At 40.9% G+C, this 14109-nt stretch overlaps 1 protein-coding gene across 3 annotated transcripts; it reads right to left on the minus strand.

The window, feature by feature from the left end:
- Positions 1-3682: 3682 nt before the first annotated feature.
- Positions 3683-12655, minus strand: irf2b (interferon regulatory factor 2b). Of its 3 annotated transcripts, none has more exons than XM_085788526.1 (9): positions 12419-12655; positions 10725-10817; positions 10543-10642; positions 9729-9905; positions 9555-9601; positions 8384-8504; positions 6422-6574; positions 5343-5380; positions 3683-4670 (listed from the first exon to the last, which is right to left on the minus strand). In XM_085788526.1, the coding sequence occupies exons 2-9, from the start codon at positions 10809-10811 to the stop codon at positions 4416-4418; spliced, it is 978 nt and encodes a 325-aa protein (XP_085644652.1). In that variant the 5' UTR covers positions 10812-10817; positions 12419-12655; the 3' UTR covers positions 3683-4415. The 3 variants fall into 3 exon arrangements, with proteins under 3 accessions (XP_085644652.1, XP_085644650.1, XP_085644651.1); XM_085788524.1 differs by having other exon boundaries at positions 4286-4673; XM_085788525.1 differs by lacking the exon at positions 12419-12655 and adding an exon at positions 12271-12377 and having other exon boundaries at positions 4286-4673.
- Positions 12656-14109: the final 1454 nt, after the last annotated feature.

Genomic DNA, 14109 nt, shown 5'->3' on the forward strand with positions numbered 1-14109 from the left:
ACAAACAGGAAGTAGAGTGAGAACTGAGAACAGCAACTGAAACTGAAACAGCAGTTAGTGCTCTGGTTTAACTGAATAAGCTGTATGAGTGTGTGACTGAAACAAAGACACATCTGCTCTGACAAAAGGCAAAACCACACACACACACAATATATTTTCCACTTGTCAAACATTGAGCTACATGTTGTGGTGCAGTCAGTGCAAGTACTAACTCACAGGCCTCAGCACCAAGTGTGATTCTACCTCAGATCTGAGCACTAACACAATGAGCAGATTTTCCCTCCAGTGAGAACAAACTGCACGTACTCAACACGAAGGACTTTGTTTTTACTGGACATTTTTATCTGAGTGTCTCATAAGCCATAAAAGCGTACTCTGAACTTTGAGTATACAAGATAAACTCTGGTCCGTCTCACTTTCTACACGTCAAAGCACATCAAAACACCTCGGCATAAATACAAAACAGTCTTTATTCAGATTTACATGTTGATTCACATGTAGCTTTCATACGAACAGTGGTGACACAACGCAATTACTTAGTTACAGTTAGTTAACATCTCTGCTCTGAGGCAATTAGCTGAGCAATTACCTATTTGTTTGACTGTTTTTGTTTTTCCTTTGAGCTGAATGGTCTTTATTGTCCTTTATGGTGTGTGCTAAAAGTAAGAGTGAGCTACACCTCAGTTTAAAACAACAGTGATTCAGTGGCTCTAAATCACATAAGGCAAAAAGCAAGATAGAAAGATCAACCAACCACACGATAAATAAAAATTACAACCCACTTTCATTCTTGACTTTGGCTGTAATGACATCCCTTTTATAGACAAAACAATGCAAAAGAAAAAAAAAAGGCTCCAGGTATAAGTGCACTTTAATTGTTCCACGATAACGTCTTTATAAATTCCATGGTAAGGCTTGTCGAGGCTGGAGAGTCTGAACGTTTCATTATCAGGTCAGATCATTTACAACTTCAACTGAGCTCAGGTCAACACATGCTTCAGTTATTAGAAAACACTAAATCAAGATTTCACACATTTTGCACAGCTACAAAGGCCTAAATATTGACCACGCTGTTTACATGCGATGTGACTCGTACAGCAATTTGGCACATGTCACTTCTGATTTGGTCGCTACAATAACATGCTTGCAGAAATCCCAATTGTTGATTTTTCTTTTTTTCCTTTTTTTTTAAAAACAAAAACATTTAAGCAGCATGGTGATTCGCATTCGCTTTAAATATTGTCTGTGTATCGAGTAGTTATTTCCACAGTGGGCTAGTATGAAGTGACACCACAGAGAAGTAGAGTAATTATGCCATCACTCCATATGTGATGGGAGTTTCTAATACAATGAAGAAACATTGATAAAGTGACGCCTCTTTACGCAACTGCTGTCAAGTAAACCCAAAAACCCTTTGATTCAATGAGAACCTTAAATAATTTCATCACGATAGTAATGTGCATCCAGTGTTAGAATCTCGAGGGGTTTTGGTTCGAGAACATGGCAGATTCCTATTTGTCCTCCTGTTTTCCCACATGAACTGGTAGAGCTGTTCCCACTGGAACTCTGCTTGAAAGCAGGCCGGGAATGAAGTCCGCACTTTTAGCCTGCTGGCAGCTAACACACAAGTAGCTACGTATCATTGTAGTTCATACTACAAAGGGAGGGAGACTGATAAATCACATTATATCAGTACATCACATCTTTTTTACATAACACTGAAACCACAGAGCGTGCTCCTATAATGGCTCAAGTTTATCACTTTGTGTGTATATGGGTATTTCATGGGAGGAAAAAAACAACAAAATCTGTATCTCTGTACAAATAATAATAAAAAAAACTATCTCTGTATGTTTTGAGACAGAAAATTAGCAGATAACGTTATAACGTTATGAGGACACTAGATTTTTTTTGCCAGGGAGAAGAGGTGAAAGGAAGACTGTGGTGAAAACAGAGGAAAGACTTGTGCTGCAACATCTGCGCTCTCAGGTCAGCTGGGAGATGGGAAGATTTGGACTAGGGAGACTAGACCGTAAAAAAACAAGTGTGTATTTAAAAACATCAGCGCTCGCTGAGCCTCCGGTGATGACATAGCCTTATGTTATGAATCCCAACCCTGCACACCTCCCTACTCCTCCTCCTGTTATCAAACCAAGATATTTACTTCTCCGTCCTCCAACATGATGCTTTTAACTGAAATATTCAAACTTGGGAGAAAACCGTTTCTTTTAAACAGCTGTCGAAGAAAGTACAATAGTGAATGGTAATGACTCCGTCTCATTCCACATACAACCGACCAAAAATTCCAGTAGCTACTTGCGTGTGTTACCAGCGGACTAAAGGCATGGATAGTTAATATCCCGCCACACATTATCAAAAGGCACACATCTTCAGTAAGGCTCCCCCACAAACAAACACACACACAGTCACACCTTCATTCACACCAGTGCTGTCCATAAGGTGCAGAAGCGGCTTGCAGGCGTACATACGTCTCAGCTATGTACATTATTAACACCAGGAAGCAGGAGAGAGGAGCAGAAATGAATACATGGTTCACAGTCTTGTCAGTCTGTCTGTCAGCCAGTCTGTCAGTTCATTTGTCTCTGTCAGCGGGTACATTGTCCTGAGGTCTCCAGACAGACAGATATAGATATACACACACAAACACACACATATATGCCTGCTCTCCACCGTGGAGCAAATCATGGCTCCATAATGATTGTCATTCTTTATCTAGATAACGACGTGCCCGTGTTTGGAACTCGCTGCTAGTTGAGCAGGTTTTGCCAACACGTCAGACGTCATTTCCCCATGACACTGTGCACTTGCTGCTTTGTTATGAACACAGGTTGTGTGTTCCTCGAAGAAGTCTTTGTTCCATCCATGTGTCCAGGTAAAAGCATTTTCTACAATGTTTTGTGCAAACACCGTTGAGCTGACACTTTTTTCAGAAATTAGCTAATTGTTTTCGCCCCTGTGTTGCTAGAATATAAAACTTAAAGGGATAGTTCAACATTTTGCCATAATCCCTATAGTCTTAGGAGGAGGTTTGTTACCTTTAATTGTCAGTGCAAGCTATTTTTAGAACGGTGGAGCATAGCCGCAAGCTGCTTTCTTGGTTTCCCTCATCAAACTCATCAAATACACAATCCAACAACTCCAAAATGCTCTGGTGGACAAGTTGTGACCTGCACATTCACCACGCTATGAGATAATAACGCAACGTTACGAGACAGAGTTGTTTTCGAGGCAAATTCATAAAAAAACGCTGATGCGTGTTCCTGTCGGGGGCAGTTTTTCAGCAAGCAGTCTCTGCATTTGCCTCTAAAACAACTCTGTCCATTATCAAGTAATTTCATTTGTTTTATTTTTTCATCTCATAGTGTGGTGAATATGCAGGTCACAACTTGTCCACCAGAGTGTTTTGGAGTTGTTGGATTGTGTATTTGATTAGTTTGATGAGGGAAACCAAGAAATCCCATTAGCCACCGTAACATAGCTCTGAGCAGCTCACGGCTCTGCTCCACCGTTCTAAAAACAGTTTGCACCGACAATTAAAGGTAACAAACCTACTCATAGGGATTATGGCAATGGGCCAATTTGCCAAAAATATTGAACTATCCCTTTAAAACACAAGAGGATAGCTGTGTCTGAATCAAACAATGCAAGGTTTTCTAACTACTTATTTGTAAGTAATTCAAAAGGATACGTAGCCAAATCAGTTAGTTTTAAGACATGTCTCTTCCCTTGGTTAACTAGTGGGCGTTGAGGCCGACTGGAGACAACCAGCTTAAAAACAAAAGGCAGTGAATGAATAATGAGGAGGGTTTTTTTTGAAAATCTGGCTTCAGGTAGGCACTGCTGACTCATTTAAAAATGTATTCCTCTACGGGTTGTGCAGTAAGGGAAACATTGCGGTATTAAAATTTGATAATAAAAAGTGGGGGAATTTCACTCATTCGTTGGAGTGTATGCTACAGTGTTTGCAAATAGTCAGCAGGAAAAGTTCACCGGCGACACATGGATGATCCAGATGTGTGGAGGGCCGGCTACGGCCCCAAACATGTGGACGAAAGTTTGTCCAGCTGTTCCTAACTTTGTAAGCACAAACTGTCACAGACATGGGAAGATGAGGAAGTTTACATCACAGACCCAAACAGATGTAGATGCAGCAAGTTAAAATCTAGGCATCTTTGCTCACCAATTATTGGCCGAAGTGTTTTTTTTTTTTTATCCAATTAAAAGGAAAAAGGAGGGGGATTCATGGCCCTGGCACAAAGCTACGATAAAATCACATATTTGGAAGTTTGGCCTTTGAGGCACCATGTGGCCCTGATGGAAAAAAAAACAAAACAACATTCTCTGTCATTCCTACGGCGCGAGGGGCGGTGATGAGAACTCCCTCATCTTGGGGGTCAGGAGGTGGTGACATCTGAGGTTTTCATGATGACGCTCCGGCGCATCTCGTGCGTGTGGCTGGCCGCCGGCGACGTGTAGGCCGGCGCCCAGCCGTCGCTGTGGTAGCTGATGAGCGGCGCCGGGTCTCGCGTGCTGGTGACCCTGAAGTTGGGTTTGTTTGCCGTGACGAAGGTGTCCATGCCCGGGAGAGAGCACGTGGGAACCCTGAGAACTGTTGTGCTGTAGTCCCGCCTCCAGACCACGCCGACGCCCTGCTGTCCGGCAGGAACAATTACAAAAAAAAAAGAAAAAATGGATCAGGAAGAGGAAGGTGGTATAACTATGTGTTGAGATAAATATAATACACAAAAGGCTGTGGGTCATTTCTGACACGTGTTTGTGGTGAAACTGTGGCGATTACTCTGAAAATACAACACAAACTGCAATGATCTTATGGCCCAATCACCATCTCTCTGACCCAGTCATCATATTTAAACATGATATATGTGTCAAGCTGCTGCACTGAAATACAAACATGTATAGTCCTGCACAAAACCACATGTTACTGCCAATTATTAGTCACAGTAAAAGTTTCAATGTTACTACATAGTTCTGTACACGTACCACTGATAAAAGTTAGAGTGAAGTGTGTGTGTGTGTGTGTGTGTACGCTGTGGGTACAATGTACTACAAAGGCCAACCTCAAATCAAACTGTTAATGTTTGACAGCCTCGGTTCCTGACAAGGCCCTCCCTTTTCTCAGTCTCTCTCAACATTACAGGAAGGAACACACACACACACACACATATGTACACACACCCCGTTTCAGCAGTAGGGTTGAAGCAGGTAAAAACCTGTTTATCTGAAGATCAGAGTGGTTAATAATTCTTTCACAGCTTTCGTCTTTGTGTTTGTGAGGAGTGTAATACAAATAGGATCCTCACCTCTTTGTTATCTTCCGTGTCACTGTCCGTGTCGCTGCCTGTAGATATTAAAACACGGAAACAATTCATGAAACTGTAAGGAAATGATAACGGGTATCAGAGAGAGAAAGAAAAGTAGAAGCAAACAAAAACAAGGAGGAAGAAGGAATGATTATAATTTGAATCTGAACGATTGAGAAGGATAAACAACAGGGCAGATGTACGGAGAGGAGGAAGCAGAGATGGAATGATTACAGCTGCAAAATAAAAAAAAGAGCCAGCTCTGCCTGAATGACTGGTTGGCAGAGGAGAGGACGGATGAATACACAAAGAGAGGCGAGATGAACAGATCTCAGAGTGCTGATGAAGCCAGGAACTCGTACAAACCATAAAAGCCTTCAAGTACTGACAACGTAACCTTTAGACAAAATATTTAACCATCAGCGTGTTTAGTTTCAGGTGAGCCGAACAGTTCTGAATCCATTTAACAGGACGATCGCTTCATTATTTGTCAGGGGGAAAAAAAGGCAATGTTTTTAACTCCCATGTAGTGATAAAAAATTTACATTTTCACCAGGGGCTTTTATTTAAACGTAGGAAATGTGCTTTTCCAGCCACTAGTTAAAAAAAACTGTCCGATAAAAACTGTTTTCAGCCACAATAAACTTGTGTTTCACCTCCACTGTGGCTTTTTCTTCACATTCAGCCGTTTTGCCCACAGTTTTCCCCACTTAAGATACAATCTGGTGACAGTGATATAGGAGAGGCTTTACTTCAGTTGAATTACACAATGGTGGGTGATGTAATGACCTGATAGCAGCAGTTCATCGGGTCACCATCTGAACCACATTTTTTTTTTTTGTGGGTTATTCAAAATGAACATTAACAAATACAAACAGTTGCAGCCATGAACAACAAACAAGTGCCATGAACCGCTGCTTTGTGAACAGTAACCGCTCTGTTTTAATGTAGCTGTGGTCAAAACTATGGTTCTGAAGAACGACTTGGTCCTGCGTAACTAACCTATTTATGCCCGTGCTGGTGACAAAATGTGGTAGAGTTTGATGGGTGTGTGTGTGTGTGTGTGTGAGATATCTCACCGCAACATGAAGACACAGGAGAGATTTGGAGTGGGTACGAGTGGGAGGCGCTAACTGTCTGCTCTTCATTCTCTGTGGTTACTTCAATTGTCTGACAGACGAATGGCAGCTGCTCGCTCATGATCACGTGCTCTTCTACCGAGCTGTGGATGGCTGTGGACGGACAAACGGTACGAGGGTTAATAATACAAACACACACATAACACTGTTTCAGTCAATTGTGTGGAAGGGTGGGTGCATGCAGTCACGCTCATCTTTTACCGGTATCCACCGTTTCAAAATAACGAGTTGTTGAACTTTCTTCTTCCTATACCTGTTTAGTCTTCAAGGGATAGTTCAACATTTTGGCAAATCCCTATAGTCATGGCAGTAGGTTCGTTACCTTTAATTGTCGGTGCGAGCTATTTTTAGAATGGCGGAGCAGAGCCGTGAGCTGCTCAGAGCTACGCTACCCTCAAAAACAACTCTGTCTTGTAACGTTGCGTTATTATCTCATAGCGTGGTGAATGTGCAGGTCACAACTTGTCCACCAGAGTGTTTTGTAGTTGTTGGATTGTGTATTTGATGAGTTTGATGAAGGAAACCAAGAAATCCCATGAGCCTCCGTAAGCGTAGCTCTGAGCAGCTCACGGCTCTGCTCCGCCGTTCTAAAAATAGCTTACACTGACAATTAAAGGTAACGAACCTACTGCTATGACTATAGCGATTATGGCAATGGGCCAATTTGCCAAAATGTTGAACTATTCCTTTAAAGGTTAAGACATTTCTCGATTTAATAATACATAACAAATCCTAACTAACTTTAGAAATTGTATCTCATCTTGGGTTATGAAATCCTAAATAATACAAAATCTAAGTGTGTTTGTCAGTTTCAGCGGGTCAGTGTCTCCACAGCTGCTGGTAGCTTCCTGACCTGACCGCGGGATCGTGGACCGGCCGACGTCTGCTACTAATTTGTCATCGAAGTACAAAACGTAATTACAGCCTGCCGTGACTTTCCCAGTGGCTAAGATCCACCTGTTGACATTCGGCCGGTTAAAAGAGCTGTGATATGGATGAAACAAGTTAGCATCGGGGTGGAAAGTGTTGAGTAACAGTTATTTTAAAGTTAGGAGCTTGTGTGGTAAAGTTTTACTATCTTTAAGATTTGGTAGGAACGTTTACTTGGGGTCTATTCATATACAGTATAATGGCTTTCTTCCTAAATCCGATCATTAACCCCAATTACCAAACAGTTACGATAGGATCTGCCACTTTCATGTCATTATGGTCTTATGTCCCACAGGGAACCGGATTAAATAAATTAGGTAGTGTGCACGCTCTTCTCAAAAAAAAAAAAAAAAGCAGTTGGACATGCTGTGCCCTCTTGTTATTTTGTGTTTTTGTAGAAAACTGTACACAGATACACATAATAGTCGAGGCAAAACCACACGGAGGAGGGGAAGATTTACCTAATGAACAAAATGAGTGTTCCTGCTCATTCGCCACTGCTTTTATCTGCTGCGCTGCACACGGATGGAACACAATTCCTGAATGATCTGAAATGTTGCCCTAAACACTTTAAAATGTTCATTAAAAACCATGTCCATTTGGCTGTACTTTAACTCCATTGTCCCACCACTTTACTGTATAACTGTATTTATAATCTTTTGTTGGGTATTTTTATTTAATTTCACTGTATAAAGCTATCTAATGTAATCCAATCTTAAACCAAGCTATTTCTCTTGTAGCAATGTTTAGAAATGTTGCTCTGGTGCATTCATTAATGCGATGTAAAGCGCTTTGACTTTGTCCTTGTGGTTGAAAGGAGCCATGCAAATCATTTTCTCATCCCTCGTCTTGTCTTTGTGTCTCATATCCAAGCAGAAAAAGAAACAAACCAAAAACCATAACCGGAGATCAAATCACAGACAAAACAACTGCATGATTGTAATAAAAAAACAGAAAACCCTGGCGCAGTACCTGAGGCACTGTCCGTCACTGTTAGCTCCATTGTTTCCTGCTTGACCGCTTCCTGTTTCATCAATTCCTGTTTAGAATAGTCGATCGGTCCAGTGGACGGAGACGGAGACGGAGACGCTGCCTAATGGAGAGAAAGGCAAAGAGATAGATAATTATGGGAGATTGATAAGGTCAACATGTACTTTTTGGTATCCAAGCAGCAGTCTTTTTCATTTGAATGTGATTTGAACTGTGCACAGCGGCACTGCATACAGAGCAGGAAGAATCTATGTTCATTTAAACATCAAGTATCCTCAGTATCACACTGTAAATTCATTACACTGTAATTGTGATAATGAGAAACTCCAGTAAGACAGCTGGGGTGGAGTGACCCAGTGCACAAACATTAGCACAATTTATTGTCAGTGGCTCTGCTGCTCATGTATTTAACCATAAAAACATACTTGGAAGTGGGATTTATAAACAGTTTATTCCAAGTAAGAGCAGGATACACCCAGATATCTGCAGCATTCCAGGCATGTGGACACATAAACTGTAGTGACCAGAAGACACTAGCTTTTAAACCAGCTCAACATGTGTTTACTTCTGAGCACCTCGTACAACACAACTGACTCTGATTATTTTGATTCTTTAAATAAACTACTTCTGGAAAGTTATGTCAAAAGGAAACGTCCCTAACAGGTCAGTGCTTAAGTATATTTTAGATGATATATTTTTAGAATTCAGTGTATTTTCTATTCCTTTCACAAGTTGAACTAGCAGCTACTTTTCTTTACCAGACCAAACGCAGGAGAAGAACTCTGTTACTGTTTCTTTTGTCTGGCAAACTTCACTCTAATGTGTGAGCCGGAGCTGGAGCTGATTGTTCATGTTGGACATTCTGGTCATTTGCCAGTTCATGGGTGAGTAAGACTTCCAGAAACCGTTCGCTCTGCTTTGGAACAAAGGCAACAATTTTCGGTAAATACTTCTATGATGCCCTAATGTCACTGAACGAGCCAGCAGGCCAAGCAGCACAAGATCAATTATACAGCCTGTGTTACACATTTAATGCATTTTAAAGGGTCAGGGTGAGTGCAGACACACTTAATACAGAGATTTGGTGGATTTGGTCACTATCCTGCCAGTGATGTATCTCTTGTGTATGAGAGCATTTTAGGTGTTTATCTACCTCTTTATTTCCCTTGGACCTCCCCTCTTTGTCTGTCTTCTTCTTTTCTAAACAGACATACACACAGAGAGAAACACAGTTCACATGTTGGTTTAAAAGCCACACTATTATCTTGTGAATGCAGGTGCGTTACTTTTCAAGAGAGGAGAGGTGAGGAAGAGGAGCAGAACTCACCTTTCTTCAAACTGCGCTCCGTGGAAGAGAGCATCTTATAAACTCTGAAGGCGTTAGTTCCCTTTTTGGTGCTTTTATCCTTCACTTCCTCGATGTCTGGAAGGCTGTTCATGGCACAGCGGAAATTAGCTTTCCACGTCTTGGGATCTGGACGGTCGACGCCTGGCTGGAATTTACCTACAAACGCAGCAAATCACAGAGGATTGATAAATGAGTTCAAATATTGGAGCAGACGGCCAGTAAGCAGATCGTGTGCACTAAGTGTTGTTATGATTGCTGCAGACTATTACTACCATCGAGCTGAGGATTAGACAGAAAAATTAAAAGTATGCATTTCTGTTCTGTGCATGTGACACATGACACTTTGTTTTAAAAAAGTTAACATGTTTAATTTCTTTAAAAGCTTTAGTTCTGCACAATCAGTTAATTTTTTGGTTTTCAAAAGAAGCGTGTGCTTTTCTCAGACACTTTAGATAGAAAACTGAAAATAAAATAATATTACCTACTACCAGTATCTGTTTCAATAAATGTATATCATCAATTCTTAGTTCAATCTCCTCATTGATTTTTTTAAATTCAACATGTGATTTCCAACTCAGCCTGTCTGCGTTTCCTCTGAGAGGCGCTTCACAGAAAGCTTCCTGTGGCCTAACAGAAAGGGACGATCTTCGCAACATGATTTCTTACGTACGAATGTGATGAAAATCGAAAGTGTTTTTTTTTTTTATTATTTGAAAGAGAACTGCTGTGGTGTCTGAAAAAAAAGCCACTGAAAAGCAGAAGCAGTGGGTGGACAGTTAAATCTGTGTCTTACCAGTGTGTATGGCCCATCTCATGAAGAGCGGAGCGTCTTTCTCCAGGTCCCAGCCGTGGCGCGCTGCGTGCATCCACGGGATCTGGAAGATCCTCTTTTCCTGGGAACATTTACATTTTGTTAACTCTTGAGTGACGGTATCAGCAGGTGTTGAGTCTGTATGTGCATGAGTGAACACTTACTTGGTTAACCCATTTAAGTCCTGGTATCTGACAGGAGTTGATTTGCTCTTCCAGCCACGGCCGCATCCTCATTCTCTCTACTGGCATTCTGGCCTTTAAACACACAGGGTAATGTACAGTCAGAAGGAGAAGATATGGATGTATGCTGACTGCAGTGGGGGTTTTAATAAGCTATTAAACCTTTTTCCATAGAGTATGCTATCACCATAGATAGAGGGAACAATACAAAACATAATAGCACATGATCTACTCTGCCAACCAGTGTGAGAAGAACTATTCTGATTATTTGTTTTTCATAGAAACAACCGAGCTTTGTGAACAAAACAAAGGAAAATGTTAATATGATCTTGTCTGTGGTTGTAAAGATAAAAACTCCTGCACAGGTTCACTGTCCAACTTGTGCTGTAAAGCCTGCGTCTTATTATATACCGCTCTCCAATAAAATTGAGCAATCTCATGTCTGTGCAGTCATGTAGCCCCCCTCCTGTCCACCACCTCACACTGCATTTCAAAATACCTATATAAAAAAAAGGGACAAAAAGGAGATAATCTGAATGCATGTTTATTTAAAAACAATGAGAGAAAACTTCAGCCACCCCGCTGTGGGTGGGGTGGGTGCAGTTTGCCTGCCAGTGTGCCAGCAAACCGTCTCCTGACGTGACAGTGGAGCTCCCTAACAGGTCAAACAGGGTGACATGGCACTACATCAAATACAAATTCTTATCCCCATTTATGAGCCTAACACTGGGAAGGGTGGAAACGTACAGTTTAACACTGCAAGACACTGAGAGTGTGAATTACAGTGACTAACTTCAATCTAAAAGAAACATTTGTTTGTTTCTGTGTGATCTGTTAGGGTTTACATTAAAAAAATACTAGTTATACCAGTAACTAATTTTCAGACCAAAGCAGCGTAACATTCACTTGCCTTGGATTTGAGTGAGTAACCTGCTTTAGTATTAATAATAATAATTTAAAAAAACATAATAATAATAGTAAATTTAAAAAAAAAAAACAGTTTCAGTATGTCCTATTAACTAGTGCTGAAAATGATATTATATTAGAGTTAAAGTGTTTTGACGTTTCTTTCGAACTAAACACTCTCTGTGCTGCATAAACTTAATTGCATGGATGTTATAGACATCTATGAGACATATCTATCAACACAGGATTTATCAGGACTTCCAAACACTGAAAACTACACGATCAGGATCCACAGCTGCTAAATGTCTCCTCGGATTATCAAATACAGACAGCTTAAGATACTAAACTTGTGTAAATACAACAACAACAACAACAACAACAACAACAACGTTAGCTTGTAAACACACATTAACAACAACCAGCTCGGCTCGTGTTAGCTATATACAGTATATTCACTAAATGTCAGTGACAGATTTGTGTTGTGTTCAGAGTTTGATTTAGTAACAGGGGGTCAGCTCAAAAGTTAACAGTCGTGTAGCCTATGTGTGTGTCTGTCTGCTGTCTGCTGGCGGCGTGCTGGTCCAAAAACAAACCGAGCCAAAAGTGAAAATAAATACCATACCGAGCCAACAAAACGCGGAGAAAAACTACAGTCCCACTTTCACTTGCACAGCGAGCTAGGGATCCGTCATGTCGTCCTGCAGGAAGTCTGTGTGCTACACGGTCCCAGTCGGTCGGCGGCGTTAATATGCGGAAATAAAAAATGTTACCTGTTTTTAGTTTGGACGGCCTGTAAGCTTCGCGGTCCTGCCGGAGCGACGAGCTCAGCCCCAGTTGGACAAGTGCGTTTATTTGTGGTGTTTTTTTCAAGAAGTAAAACAAAAGTGAGTCCGTCGTTTATTTCTGTTTCTGTGTCGAGACCGAAAGCAAAACAACAACGGGCTGCCTCGGGAAGTGGGGGCTCGCTCTGGAAATCCCCCTCCTGCTCTCGTGCTCTAGCTCGAGCGGCGTCGCGGAAGTCTCTTGGCCGCGTGCGCGCTCTCCAGATGAACAGGGATGCGAAGAGGGCTCACTCCTATATTTATTTTTTCCCCCCCCTCCCTCCTGTTTTGTTATCGCCACGAAAGTCAAGCACATGCGATTATGTTTAGGCTATTACATCGATTATTCACCAGGCATAGTGCACATTATCATTGTCATACGCACATTCAATATATTTGTAATATAAAATAGGCCATATTATGTGATCATATTATTTTAAACAAAGAATAGAAGAATAAGAAAAAAACAAACAGTAAATGTCACACGTTACAATCCCCTATGTTAATTCCAATATATAGGCTACTATAATAGGTTATCAAAATAGCAATAGTATGATAAACAGACACAGGTATGTAGTACACACACACACATGTAGCCTAAATATAACAGTTGCCTAAAAGGCTGCTTTTAATTTGTAGCCTAGTCCTTGAGCAGACAGTCACTCTGGTCAGAACATAAAATTGAAATTAAATCACCTTGTGTATCTGTAGCTGCGATATTATATGGGTAATAGGACCAACACATAAAAAAAAGTGTCATTAACTATGCATATTTATAGCCTACTAGGGACGATAAACAATGTGATCCTGCAGCTTTGGCTCGGTAGCCTATATTATTGTATCATTTTTGTGTCATAGTAGAGTTGTTTGTTTTGTGACTTGGCTTCTGTGGCAACACAATTCCCAGTTGCGACCAATAAATAATCCCTGAACTGAGTGGGGGCAGAGTGCAGTTTCCCTGTCTATTTTTATTATTAAGCTATTTCCCCTTCACCATCAACCGTGTCCACGCTGATGAAACACTGATTGTGACATGCCGCATTTACAAATCTAAAATGTCGTGGCCAACTATTACAAATGCCTCACGGTGACTCCAGAGTCTGAACTCCAGAGTCTGAGCTGCGATGTTGACGCCAGGTTTGGGATCGTGTGTTGCAAGATACATAGAAGATCTTTGAGCTGTATTTCATTTTCACTTCCTCTACACAGTACACCCGTTTCTGCACGACTGATGCTGGAATCGAAACCAGAAACTTCAAGCAACCGTGTTGAGAGACAGAAGCAGTACCCACCTGCAGATATATAGAAAACTGCAGATTTTCACTTTATTTTCCCACACTGAAAAGTCCAAAAGTGACTTGAGTGCATTTCATACTGAACATGTACGTTTCAGTGAGAAAGTTTTTCTTAGCTTGATTCAACCAAACCAGTTTTTAAATAAAACGTCCTCATATAACGTAATTGTTCCTCAACAGTTAATAATTAATAAATAATTTTAGTAAAGTCTTACAATGATGCAAATGTGTTTATTTGTCATATTCTGGTGTCAAACTTAACCAGTATCTGCATTTATATCTGTAATTCAATCCTCTCTCTGTGTCCACTAAAAAAATAAATACACATTGAATAGCAACTTTTCA

This window comes from Trachurus japonicus, chromosome 10, assembly GCF_045865225.1.
Source record: "Trachurus japonicus isolate A0001 chromosome 10, Traja_1.0".
Classification (NCBI taxonomy): domain Eukaryota; kingdom Metazoa; phylum Chordata; class Actinopteri; order Carangiformes; family Carangidae; genus Trachurus; species Trachurus japonicus.